Below are 14,551 nucleotides of genomic sequence, written 5' to 3' on the forward strand. Positions count from 1 at the left end.
TCGAAGCTGTCCAAAAGGAATGTATCCAAAGGCATCATCTTAAGCCCTCTACTTTTCCTTCTCTACGAAAATGGATTACCTCTCTTGCTTATGTCGTGGACATTATTATTTAAAGATGTAAAAATCTGAAAAACAATAAGAAGAGAGGCTGATCATTTTGGTCTCCAAGCTGACTTAGATAAATTAGTTAGATGGGCTTGGGGTTGGGCTTGGAAGTTAATTCTAGGAAGTGTTCTCATGCACATCGGATACGGTATTAGTTACCAGTATACTGTTGATGGTACAACTGTTCCACGCATTCAAGAACATAAGGACTTAGAATTAATGATAATTCATGACTTGAAAACAACTAAGCATCTCAAAGCAGCTGCTGCAGAAGGTTTTTGTGCGTTATGTCACTTCACCGAACATTCAAATGCTTCGACGAGGATTTGTTTCGAATTTTATATCACACCTATTTAAGACCACATTTAGAGTACCGTATCCAAGCAGCTGGCCTATGTTTGATATAACATACTAACTTAGTTGAGCGTGTTTAGCTTGTGGGAATAAAATAAGTGAAGGGTTTTTCTAAACTTCCTTACGATAAGCTCCTAAAATGCCTAAACCTTTTCACCTTGTCGCATCGTAGGATGCGAGGTGACTTTATACTAGCATTTTGTATATTTAATTATGCCTTGGGTGTTAATATGTCCTATCTTTTTGCTAACTCCAGCACTAATAGTCTTCAAGGTCATAACAAGAAGGTCCACAAAAGGCGAACCAATAAAGTGGGGTCTCGTTTTTCTCATCGAGTAGTCACTGACTTAAACGCTTTACCCGAATAAGTAGTATCAACCTCACCAGTAAAAGTTTTCAAGGAGAAACTGGACCTTCACTGGAAGGCAGTTTGTCAGGATTAACACAAATTCACCAACCTACTATCCTTATTACTGAAGACTGAAGAGTTGATGAAACGATGTGAAATTCTGTATGTGTGTACCTCTGGACAGAAAAACACACCATGTAAGGTGCATTATGTCTTCATAGTTAGAGAAAATACATGTAGTCTATTTTCAAACATATTTTCTCGCTTGTTTTTTTGCACGTACGTCAAGGTCTTAACTGAAATCATCTCGTGCGACTCACGCGATAATTTGATCATGACAGCTGTAGCAACGCGGTAAGACAGGAGTCATATTTGATTTGAAATTATTGACTGATTTGTTGTATCACTACCTTTCATTGGGCAGTTGCAGTTAGTTAGCAGCTAATTGAGCTGGGAATATACACGGATCTTATCGGGAGATTTACTCCAACTGCACTTCCAACCAACTGATCGATCGATCGGTGAGCAACTCGAGTTGCTCACTACACAACTGTAGTGTGTTGTCTGCGGTTAGACCCCCTATTATTCTTAGAGGCTAGTAGCAACTGCTAAGAATAATAGTGTTTTTCACTTATGTATGGTAGAATTGAGGGAAGTTGTGTTTGCAGTTGTTGTTATTGAGTTATAAGACACAAAAATGCCATTTAGATTGACTTATCATCTGAAAATCTTAAGCGATTCCCACTGTTGCTCTAATAATTTCCCTCACTGATAATCACTGACTTTTTAATTCTTTAACTTTTCGTCTATTGAACTGTCAGCAAATATGTAGAACACGAAAGCTAAAGTATATCCAGTTTCCTGAAAATCGCACTCATTTTGCCTAAGTTCCTGATTACCGACTTAACTATATTTATCGATATAGACGTGCATGGAAGAGACGTGTGTTGTGGATCTGTATACAGACCTAATATAAATAAGAAATCATTTGTCCCGTATTTCTCAGATTCGAAACACATCTTAGTGCCTAGCTTACCGATTTCGATCATGGAGCGGTATCATCTGATCTTTAATAAATAACATTCATAACATTCTCTGTTTACTAACGATGCAAGTGGTTGATTGTTGCTTCGCAATGTTAAGTAGTTAGTCTGAACAGTAATCTATCAGTATATGGAAACTTCCTGAATGGAGTAACAAAGATCTGAGAATTTGTGTTTGTAAGGTTTTTTGTTTTGACCTTCACACAGTCAGCTATATGAGGTTCCGCAAAGGATAAACCAGTACATGAATTCATAGTTTAAACCAGACAGTATATTGACCGAATGTTTCACTATGTATGTTTTGTATGCCAGTTTTCAGATGTCTTTCATTTTTAGTCGGACGATGAGACTTTATTGAATTTTGTTGTTAAGGCTGTGTCATGAGGATTTAAAGTTGTGGATTGACCATTCTGAGTCTTTGTACGTGATCGACCAAAAAAATAAAGTTCTTAGGATATTATTCGTTCTCTATCCATCTGTAAGCCCACTGGCTCATTCATTTAACATATATTAAAAGGAATGAAATACTAAGTCACTCATTTGCAACATGGGACCTGAAACGCGTGCATCGGTTCGAGTCGCTATACGACATTAGCACAGTGAAGGAAAATTATCAAGATATCGGAGAGTAATTGAAGTAGTAACAGTATCAGTAGTTGTAGTAGTAGCAGTAATGGCGGTAGAAAATATTAAGTATATGAACGAAGTGTCATGAGATTTCAGGATTAAGGTTCTAAAGGAAGACGAGAAGTAAATGCACCTGTGCGACCGCGAGCGATTCTGAGCCATATCCACCAAAGCTTAACCATTGATTATGATAATCAAACGGACCCCAAACAGACAGTCTACACCTATTTATGTGGTTTAGTTAAACTATCAGTTGCTCATAAACTGCTCCCGCGTGTTGGTTTGGCTCCATCTTAATTTTTTCGGCTTGGTCTTACATATGGTAGCCTGTTCTATGCTATATTGAGGAAATCTGTAGTTGTCTGTGCTACGAACGTTACACAGATCTCAAGTAAAGTGAATCACCACATACATAAAAACTAAGGTAAGTTTGTTGGTGTTGTTGTTCATAACGCACCCGAACCTAGTTAACCCAAATTTCAGTTTCCCTTCTGGTCTAGATTGTGGTGTCAGACTTACTTTTTGTTTTCCGACATAGTAGAATACCGGGTTTTCCTGACGAATGGATTATGATTTTGTAAAACACTTAGGTACAGATTGTCCATAGTGAAATATGTTGATGAAAAATTAAGTCAAAGCATTGGCCAAAGTTCTCAATGTTTCTACACTATTAGTCAGATTTTCTGTTTTTATTTTCTTGCTACATAGAAGGTCGTGATACTCAACATAGAGTTCTGCCTTTTCACAGCAAAAACTACTCCACAAATTTAGTGGTAAGTAATTAGCATTATGCCCCTAACTAAAATATTTGAAGGTTCAAGATGAAGTCTAATCCAGACTCACCGATTATTTCAATCAGTCCGAGGCATTATATTCATGTGCTAAACTTGAATACTCATGTCACCTCACTTGTTGTTGGACCTAAAACATATGTTTGCCAACAGGATGAAAAGTGAGTTCGCTTACTATCGACCTATCATTTCTTAGGATTGTTCTCGGACCTGAGGAACTAACTGTCGTCCCGACGATGATGTACTGTGTGATTCGAAACCCTGTTATAACAGACAAAGATGGTGTTCCAGTAGTCGATAAATATGGACAGGTTAAAGTTCGAATGGGTGACGAGGAGTACCGTTTCGCCCAAGACCCTTTCCCATTGTATCCAGGTGAAGCTTTAAAGGATATCGTTAGGCCTCTACCTGTTGTTCTGCCAAACTCGGCACTCAGATTACGAGCCGTTTCGGATTTCGAAGATGGAAACGTTAATCGAATAGCTGGAGAGGAATGGTTGTTTGAAGGACCTGGTAAGTATTTTATTTCCCGGTTGATCAGTGGTTGGTTTGGAAACAATTTATTCGACCTAGATATTATTACCATGGTCGCGGATGTGAAAACTGCCAGAAGCAAGTTTCGGCTGTTTAAAATATTTGACACAACGAGAAAGTATGACGAACGGTTTTGAACTCTTGAAAAATCTGCTTGTCTTAATTACTGATTGAGTAACTGAGTGTTTCAGTCACATTGATTGTTATAGGGTTTCGAATTGTTTTGATCCCTAGCTGTTTGTTCTGTATGTAGAATTGTTAAACGTTTCGCCTTTGTAGTAAGTATATTCCACACATACTGTGACTACATTATATTGACGCATAGATATTCGGATCAAAAGGTGTCATAGTACAGTCTTATGTTAAGCTAATTACTCATCCTACATACAAGATAAATTTAATTGTGTACAGGAGCGCTGGTGTACAGCTTTTTCCAGACTCTACTCACTTTTGCTCGTCGAAGTTAGGTGGCATGTGTCTAGTGAAAAGATTCACTTTCTGTAGACCAGAAGAAACCTGAATTGCCTGGTAATTTATTGTGGGTTCGGGAACTCGTGGTTATTAAATGTGATGACTAGATTAACCATCTGTCAATCACCAACTCAACTTTTCTAGAATACACTAAATCTTGGGAAGTATTACTTTGGTACAGTTATCGGTCTTTGATTACCAGACAGTGGATTCTCTGAGGTGGACAAGTCGCATCACAAATTCTTGATAACTGTCGACAGTAGCTAGATCCTGCTTACAATTAGTTTAGTTGCCTTTGTGTCTGTTTTTATTTGAACTTGTTAAGACGGTGTATCGAACTTAGTTGAGGTGCTATAAATTAGGAGTTGTACATGCTTCCATATGACTTTTAAAATTGCTGCTATCAAAGTTCGTGTTTTTATATATGTTTTGACCATATGTAAGTGAAAGAAAACAAACTGACTCCATTTAAATATTTAAATAAACTTGTTTTATTCATGTAGTTGGTATAACTTGTATGTGGATTTCTTTTGTTTTCCTCTGTAGGTACCTATTACCCTAGAAAAGAGGTTGAAATCATAAAATGCGAGCAAGCCAAAGTAATTCTTGTCAACTCTGCTCTTGTAATGGAGGCCACGAAAGACTGCGTCGATCGAGGTGGTGTTCCTCGTGTTTACGGTGAACGATGGTTAGTGACGACACCAGGTGCATACCTCCCTGGTGTCTGTGAGCAAATTGTCGACGAACGCAAAGCGATTACACTAACAGACAGAGTACGTGAACTATTAGGTAACCTTTTGTAACTAGCTATTTTCTGATTGCTCATATTCTGGTTGTATACTTCACCAAGTTGTGGTAATGAGACTAAAATTAGTCGGTGTAAACCTGTGTAGACGTGATTACTGGTCAGAAGAGTAAATTTCTGTATATTTGTTTATGAAACTACTGTCCACAGAATGAGATATTCTTTGCTTATTATTATATATTACTGACTTTTGTGATGAGTATGACATCATGTTATTCTTTTCTATTTGTCCGAGTTTGAGTTGTCCCGTTGTTGGTGTTCAGGACTGCAATAGATCAGTCTCTCTAGCATATATGCCTCCTGACCAGATTGGCTTTATATTGGAACTAAGTCACGAGCGTTTTAAATCTGATGAGTCCCAAATGAGAAGGAATGTGCATTCTGGATTCTGTTACTAGGCGTTACCAAACACTGTTATTGTTTTTAAACCGATGCAAAACGGTGATGAATCTGTTCCTCTGTTTAACCAACTTATAAAACGTATTACAGAAATCTAAAAGCTATCGACATAATGTATTTGCAGATATACATTCTATAATTATTTACATGTATCGGATTTCGTGCGCTTCGCGTTAGAAGGTTATGGTAATGACTTCACGCAAACCAAACGGAATGGAAAAGATAGTGGTTTGAAAATCAAAGCTTAAGTCGTACGAAGTCTGCCATCTCTTCAATCATGCACAGGCTTTTATTTGACGTTGTAGAACAGTTACTGTTCGTCGGTGTTCCTCAAAAAGTAGACAAAGATTATCAAAGTTTGTATAAAAACAATGACTAAACAATGGTCTCAACTTTCAAACGTACTTTCAAGTAAAGATACCCGACGTGAAGGCCTTTAAATTAGAATTGGTGTTTTGTTTGTTGACACCCCGTATGTTACATAGGTAATGTATTGTGTATTTGACTGAATGATATATAGGTCTGTGCATGCCTTTGTTCGACAACGTGGGGCCAAGACTGTACGGACAGTTATAATGCTTCTAAAATTATGTATCGGTTTGACAATTGAATATTTTATTTAGTCAACGTTATTATTCATTTTCAGCGAGCGATATGTGTCAAAGCTGTTAAGTCTCATTGTGACAAGTTCGGGAAATATCGCAAAGCTGGTGAAGAGTGGTTAATTACACATGAAGATGCGGAGTATCACATTTGCAGCGCACTTGAGGAGTTTGTGAAAGAGGTTGATGTTACAATCCTACGTGTCCATCAGTTTTGTGTGGTAGTCAACCCTTGGGATGAGAACGGTGTTCCTCAGTTAGGGAGAAAATTATTAGTACGTGGTGAGAAGTCATTCTTTCTGAGACCAGGAGAGTATTTGGAAACAGGAGTTCAAGATGCTTATATTTTGCAGAACGACGAAGGCCTTATTCTTCGAGCTAAAGAACAGTTTGTTGACGATATATGTGGGGACGCTATATCTGAGGGGGACTCTGTAAAGCAGAAATGTGTAAGTTTCTAATTTGTATTGTCAACCAGGTCTATTTGTTCTAATATTTACCTCACTTAAAATGGTCATAAGTCTAGAAAAGTTTAAACACCAATTTGAATTTTTGGTTTGTTGTTTTGAATAGTTAATGAGGAATTGGATGTTGACTTTGCATGTGTTGCGTGTCAGTGAAACTATAGTCTGTTCACTTTACTGGATTGCGGTTCTTGGTGTTGATAAATTGGTTGCATATCTCCTACGTAATTTGTTGACTCAATCGATGCTAGGGCTGACTAGGAGAAAGGACAATTCATATAAGAGCATAGTGCTAATAATTAAGGTAACGTGTGCGTATGTTACTATGTAGAGTTGTGCCTCATATGTAGAAAGATTTGATTGTTCGAATTTGAGTTGGAATTCCACCAGCCAAGTAGCTTAATAAGCATTTTTACAAAACAATGTGACTCAAGTCTGAGTATATGAACTTGTACTTGATTATTAAGTCACATGGAACTTAGATTTCCAGTAGTATGAGACTTGATTAGTAAAATTCCTTATTATTAGTATATTGTTTGGCTTCGCGATGTAGTTTATGGAACGCAATATGCGAAGACAAGTAACTTTAGCATACGGAGTTCTCGAGCTCGTCTGGTGATCGAATATTTACGAATGGCGGAGATTCAACATGTTAGTCCTGCCATTTCGGTGTTTTAATATTCATGAAATTAAGTCGAACTCGCCTTTTCAAGATGTTATTGTTGTGTTTATTTTGCTGATCCAGTTCGAATCAATCCACTTATTATTTTCCCGTTCGTTATGATTGTTTCCTCTCTTCAGTGAGCGCTAATTTATTAAAGAAATATTTATTATTTGGTAGAGATGTTTACCCTGCTAAGTTGAATACTACCATACTTAGTGTTTTGATTTTATTTAACACCTCACTGGTTTTAGATACGCCGTCCTGGTGATCGGTGGATGTTACGTGGACCCATCGAATACATACCTCCTGTTGAAGTGGATGTGATAAACCGTCGTAATGTAATTCCTCTCGATTGTAATGAAGGGATCTATGTTCGTAATATGCAAACAGGACAAGTTCGTGCTGTTATTGGTGAAGCTTATATGTTAAATCAAGATGAAGAATTATGGGAGAAGAAACTCCCACCCGAGGTTGTTCAGTTGCTGGAAAGTAATATTGACCCATTTGCTGACCGCGGAGTTCGATCTTCTCCAGATTCAGTTAACCGTCTTGACCCAACTCGTGTAGTTACTTTCCGTGTTCCACACAATGCTGCAGTTCAAATTTATGACTATAAAAATAAAAGGGCAAGAGTCGAGTTTGGACCAAATTTAGCTATGTTAGGACCGGATGAACAATTTACTCGTTTGAGCCTGAGTGGTGGGAAACCGAAGAAACCGAATGTGATTAAAAGTCTATGTTTACTGTTAGGTCCAGATTTTTGTACCGATGTTGTAATTGTTGAAACTGCGGACCATGCTCGCTTGTCTTTGCAACTATCGTACAATTGGGTGTTCGATGTCTCTCCATCATGCAGTGCAGCCGATGCTGCTAAGTTATTTTCAGTACCTGATTTTGTTGGAGATGCTTGTAAAGCTATTGCATCTCGTGTTCGTGGCACTGTTGCATCTGTCCAATTCGATGATTTTCATAAGGTAAGGTTTATCATTTTACAGTCTAGTGATTTTATTAGATCAGTACACTGATCATATTGCAAATTTATGCAGGTGGATGAAGCCTCAATTAATCGTCAATCGTTTAGGTGCCTTCTCACGAAATTCTCGTAGCAACTGTATACGTTTTGTTAGAGACATTATTAGTTACTGCGATATCTAAATGAAGGATTGATTTGTGGTGTTAAGTTGTAGTGTGATTGTGACTCTTAGTGATAAGAGAGTGATATGACCAAACTTCATGCAACAACATATATGCTTTACACCCTTTGTTAGCATGTTGTCGCGGACGAGAGCTATTCAGAAACGTTTAGTAAACATATCTTAGAAACTTGACTGAGTTTTTCGGAGGTGGGAAGATGGACAGCAACAACGTACAATGTAGTACGAATGAATATCTATTCAATTACTATCGAATACATACACACAGTGAGAATAAATAAACGAGTAACAAGTAGTTGGAGGAAAGATAGTAATACCAAGTGTAGTAGGAAACTGAAAGAAAGACAAGTAGAATGGTTGAGTGAAAATCTAGAATAGTTTGTTGTTCAGAATCTATGGAAAGTTAAAGTATGATAGAATGTGTGGTACTGATACTGATACCGATATAGAGCGATGTCGTTTAAATTCTTCACCGACTAATAGCATTTGTTCAGTGCATTTGTACTTGGACGTCAGTACCTAGTTATACAATTGTGCTCCTATTTTAACCAGCATAGCACAGCAATGTATTCAGTGAACATGCATTACCTATAACAAAGCAATTCAATCAATGAGTGTGCACAATGTCATCAGAATTGCTCACCTGGCTCTGTTACTGTAAATTTGCAATGATTTGAAAAGAACCTTGGTTGGACAATTTAAGGTAACTTGTTTCTTTCACCTTCTGGAGTCATAATCTTCACTCTTAAAGTGATACAACCAGACCAGATCATTTTGCTGTAGATTTGCACTTTTGCATAATGCATGCGGTACTTAAGGACCATATCAAAATTCATTATTCAATGTGTCAGCGATTTGTGCTTTGTGATGTAGTTGGTGAGTGTCATATCTTCATGTTGAATTAGCTACTTACGGTTAGAATTTCAGCATCTATTTTTGAATGTGTGATGCTTGAGTTGAAGAATCTTCGTTCCAAAATGCTCAAAATACCATGGTTCAATGCAGACTAGTAAGGACAAGTCTGAGAGCCAGTAAAATTTACTTGAAATCCAATCTCTTATTCGAAATAAACATACGTAGTGGTGTTGTACCATTTAATAAGAAACTTAAAGTTGACCATGAGTATTACATAGGTCAGTTATTTATGTAGTTGAGTTAAAGCTTCTATTTGTCAATGACTACTGTTTTGTATCTCCATCCTAGAAAGTGTACCGAGTTGTAACAAAATGTGTCACATGAACTGTGTAGAATTTTATGGAGAGAGGAGTCATTGTGATTCCCAGAAAGTTTGTTAAATGACGTATTATTCTTTCCATTTTCAATATTCACATTGTGTACCACCATACTTGTTTCTCAAATATAGAATGGAGTAGTAAGAAGATTCCTTAATCAAAATGATCTGGTTGGTTTACAGTAAGATAAATTTTGGTGATGAAGAATAAGGATTGAATCAGTAAGTCACCCAGCTACAACGTAGGACCAAGCACATATATGCATCGGTCAAGTAATTGTATTTGAAGAGAGACGTAGTTCTGGAGAATCGTTCAAAGTAGTTACTCGTCAACACGATGTTATTCTGACTTTAATGGGTGTATATTGACGGTAGATAGGTCACAGCTACAGTGATGGTTGTCAGCTGAGGACATCTTAAAGATCAGGACTTTCTATGAGAATAGAAAATGGTTCATTCAGTGTTTTGTTTAAGGAAATTAGTGGTAAGCCGCAAAAGTTGCTCAAAATTCGTGCGTTAACGCTAAAACACCACCAGTGTCTGAGTACGAAATTAGTGTAATCATACGGGTTTTGTTTCGGTGGGGAGCCTTATACCTCTACTGCCAGTTAGATTTTTTAAAGAAAGGTATGGTGGTTTTGTGAACTAGATTTTGGTACTGTAAGTGTTGATTACTGATTTCGAGCCTCAAGAGAAACTTCAATACTAGCCGGGACTTGGTTAGATCTGATTGATGAGTCCCCATGTAGGCGGAAACACTGTCATGAACCATACTCGTTTCTTCTATATTTTTATTTAGCACTCATCACGAATTATTCGTGCCTCCGTATTCGGATTGGATGAAGCTGGAAAGGTTCGGGATCGAATAGTTTTTCCTCAAAATAACCTGCATATTACAAGCGTGGATGTACAGTCTGTGGAGCCAGTGGATCAACGAACTCGGGATTCGTTGCAGAAGTCAGTCCAACTTGCCATTGAGATAACGACCAATTCGCAAGAGGCAGCTGCACGGTAAGCAAGCTGCATTCGTTTTGGAAAATATTTTGAACTGTTTAGTCATGTGTACAATACTCGTAAAGGTGTGCATGAAGTCAGTAGTGTTAGTCGGTTAAGTTTTCTTTACAATATAACGTGTTTCCACTGTTTCTTTTCCCCGGTTTATAGTGTATAGTTGATGTGTAATGGGGCATTACCTTTGTCTGTTTTGAAAATTTCATTTCGAGTATGAATACTAGGGGTAAGGTATTTAATTGTCATGCTGAGAACCGGGAATGAAGTTTTCGATAGTGAAGTTTATTCTGTGGTATTGTATTTTAGTCACGAAGCGGAAAGACTCGAACAGGAAGCCAGAGGTCGGTTAGAGCGTCAAAGAATTGAGGATGAAGCGGCTGCTGAACAAGCCAGGCGTAATTTGCTTGAAATCCGAGTGCAACTGGCTGCACTAGAAAGTAGTAGTCAAGCGAAGGCCGAAGCAGAAAGTCGAGCTGAGGCGAATCGTATTTCCAGTCAAGCTGCAGTGGAAGAAGCTAAACTTCGAGCAGAAGCCTTATCTATTGAAACGGTGAGGATGTTTGCAGTTACATTTTCAATTTGTTTTCTCTATCTACAATTGCGACTCAAATTTGTGAGAATATTTGTGTTAGTCTTGTTATAGTTTCTGACATGATAGTAAGTGGATGTAATGAAAACTTGTTCGATGTTAGATTGAATTATATATCGTGAAAGACTGATTTCGTTCGAGTTTCAGCTCATAAACATTATACATGGATTTGTTACATGCACTTGTAATGAAACTCAACGTGATAAACTGATGAAGAGACTTTGAAACAATAATTATTGTTCAGTATTCATAATTTGTCATTGTGTTTCAACACATTCAGTGCGACATAGTCAGTCAGTCAGTCAGCTACAACGTAGGACCAGGCACGTATATGCATCGGTCCAAGTTGCCATACTTCATTAACACAACAAGATGGACACCGGATTCATAAAAGTAGTTAATACAGAGGTGGTAATATATAAAAGAAAGATTGCAATAAGGATATAGTACACGAAGAGAGATTTAGTTCGTAGAAAGAAACATATGAAGCAATTTTAATCTCTTAGTTTAAGGGAAGATAGAGAGTGTATACACCGACGCCATTGTGATCGATTCTGAGCCATATCACCAAGAGTCTCCAACCATTGGTTACGACAGTCACGCGGACCCCACCCAGGTAGTCTGCATCTACCAACATGGCTCAGACTAGAAGTTAGTGACTTCAAGCACTGATGCCACGTTTTGGTTTGGCCGCCCTAACTTTCTTCCAACCATCCCGAACAACGGTTAGCATTGCACGTCGTGGTAATCGGTATTTGGGCATACGTAACACGTGGCCCAACCATCTCAGTCGATGAAGATTCACAACCTCATCAACTGATTTACCATCATTCCCTAACACCTTGTGTCTAACCTGACTATTAATTACCCGGCGATCCCAGCAGACGCCAGCAATATTTCTAAGACATCTGTTGTCAAATAAGTGCGACATAGAGACTAAGAATGTAGCCAGATAAACACGTCAAATGTCTGGTGGTCGGTGAGAGATGTAACACGAATGACCTACGTTTTTAGACAATCGTATGGTGAGTCTGAATCCGGTTTAAAAATGACGTCAGGCACATGTTCAGTAATGTCATCCGGCAGCAATGAGTTTGCGTAACTAAATTTCGTGCTCTGACTTGTGATTCTGTTTGTAAAAAAGCTTTCTAAGCGTGCAAACCGGAGTTGTGTTTCAACACATCCAGTGCGACACAGAGACTGGGAATGTAGCCGGATAAACACCTCAATAATAAAATGAGGAAATATAGTAGTAGAATGTAATGAGAGGAGAGAAGGAATGACATAAAATGTATTTGCAGAATTGCTGTCACGTTTTGTTTTTATTGTCGACGTTTGAGAACATAAGGAAGCTGAACTGGCAGTTAAATTTCATAGGGTAATCATATCCTCATTGTTTTTGAAGATTTCTTAAATTTTCCAAACAATATTCTTTACAAATGTAATCTCTGGGATTTCATGTACTCAAATTACTGGAAATACCGAAGTTGATTTATGGTTAGCGGTCTAAAGCGACCTCTACCATTAGTAGACATATCCCCGTATTCTACAATTAGACCACATGTGAATAATCCTACAGTATGATAATAATGATTGTAGGACGCATTGGTGCTTCGAAAGTTTTCCACTTATGGATGTCAGATCTAATCTTCCCTATCCCGATATCTCAATCATTGATCGTATTGTTTTATGAATTTAAACAATATTTTCAGAATGCAGAATTAGAAAGACTCAAATTGGCTCGAGCTGCAGAGATCGCCTATATCAAGGAAAAGAATGAATTAGCTCTAAAGTATAAGGAAGACGAAACAGAAATCGAGAAATCGCGTTTCATTTCAATGGTGAATGCATTAGGTGCAGATACACTACGTGCAATGGCAACAGCCGAATCAGACCATAATCTGAGCATGTTGAACGCTTTGGGCCTACAAAGTACATTAATTACAGATGGGACGACACCAGTGAATTTGTTAACTACCGCTCATGGTTTAATTGGTTCAGTGTTTAAAGGTTCTTCTCGTAAACGTACTTCAGAGGTTTTAGACGATGTAGATGAAAAATGAAGCTCAATCGATATTTACTGTTTACATTCATGAGTTTGCTTTGATCTATTTCTTTATACTTGCTTGATTTTCTAATGTATTGTTTCAACATACTTTTTTCATGGTTGGCTGCGACGATTTCTTCAAATGAATACCTTATAAAATATGTGATACTTGTGCTATCCAAAGTGTGTTTTTTATTTATCATGTTTCTACTTGTATTAGTTTTGCTGTTGTTCAGAATATAATTGAGTGTTTCACAAGCAGCAAAAGATTGTCAGGGTGAACATACGCTTTCACAAAATATATATTAGATAGACATAGTTTCAACTACTCATTTTTAACCAGTGTATAGTGTATTAAAACTGCTTGATGGGTTGAATTAGCATGAGGATTGTGTTAATAGTCAGTTGTGGAACTTTGAAGAATTGGATCAGTCAGTAATAACCGATGTTTGTTCTGAGACAAATATACAAGTGACCTAGTAGCCACATCACATCAATACAATTAACTGGAATGGACCAGTTTGAAATCAAATGAGTCGGATCAATAATAGTATTATCATTGGTGGTAAGGTATATTAAACAACAAGAATGCCGTTCAGAAAGACTGAAGGAGATTAGGTAGTTGATGGTGTATGATACAATTGCAAATGTAAACCTAGCGACCGATAGCATTGAAAGGATGTACAATTAAAGTGACCTTGACACGGTTGAAAATTCTTAAGGCGATGAATATGTAACTCATCTAATTAGCTTACATGATTTAGCAACATATTGCGATTCATTGGAGATTATTCTTACACTTGTATAAAGATTTATTTAGTATAGATTGCTTTTGATTGACTATCTTACAGTCGATGAACTGGAATTTTAATTAGTTAAGAAATCACTTCAAAACATCAATAAAGCAACACTTGCAACTTGTATCACTCAATATATTTAACAATAATGGTATGTATAACATTCACTGTCACTATTGATAATAAGTCTGGATTGATGCATTAGAACACATGGAATATCAATGTTAGTTATCGATGAAATGAATGACAATAACTTTTGCAGGTTAGAAACGCTAACAGGAAATTATTATCCGTCAAGATGGAACTACATCGTTCAAATGGTGACAATGTCAACATGAATATACAAACATTGAGTGAGACAGGAGACCCACGAATACAAGCGACCTCAGTGAAGAAGAAACGATAAAGATGCTAAGTGTTTCAAGATAGATTCAGAGTGAATTTATGCATGCAATTATGATTGATAAGAAGCGATGATTGTTAGTAGCTCAGTCATCCTATGCTGTCCTTATTG

General features: G+C 37.4%; 1 protein-coding gene across 2 annotated transcripts; it reads left to right on the plus strand.

Annotated features, from left to right (window-relative positions):
* Nucleotides 1-1,099: 1,099 nt before the first annotated feature.
* On the plus strand, nt 1,100-13,556 carry MS3_00009252 (uncharacterized protein). 2 transcript variants are annotated; one of them, XM_051217595.1, is made up of 10 exons: nt 1,100-1,162; nt 3,187-3,251; nt 3,293-3,430; nt 3,466-3,782; nt 4,821-5,047; nt 6,125-6,529; nt 7,460-8,182; nt 10,393-10,604; nt 10,911-11,154; nt 12,906-13,556. In XM_051217595.1, exons 3-10 carry the CDS (start codon nt 3,300-3,302, stop codon nt 13,254-13,256), a joined length of 2,610 nt encoding a protein of 869 aa, XP_051073946.1. In that variant the 5' UTR covers nt 1,100-1,162; nt 3,187-3,251; nt 3,293-3,299; the 3' UTR covers nt 13,257-13,556. The 2 variants fall into 2 exon arrangements, with proteins under 2 accessions (XP_051073946.1, XP_051073947.1); XM_051217596.1 differs by lacking the exon at nt 1,100-1,162 and having other exon boundaries at nt 3,186-3,251; nt 3,293-3,782.
* Nucleotides 13,557-14,551: the final 995 nt, after the last annotated feature.

Source organism: Schistosoma haematobium, chromosome 1 (assembly GCF_000699445.3).
Source record: "Schistosoma haematobium chromosome 1, whole genome shotgun sequence".
NCBI classification, from domain to species: Eukaryota; Metazoa; Platyhelminthes; class Trematoda; order Strigeidida; family Schistosomatidae; genus Schistosoma; species Schistosoma haematobium.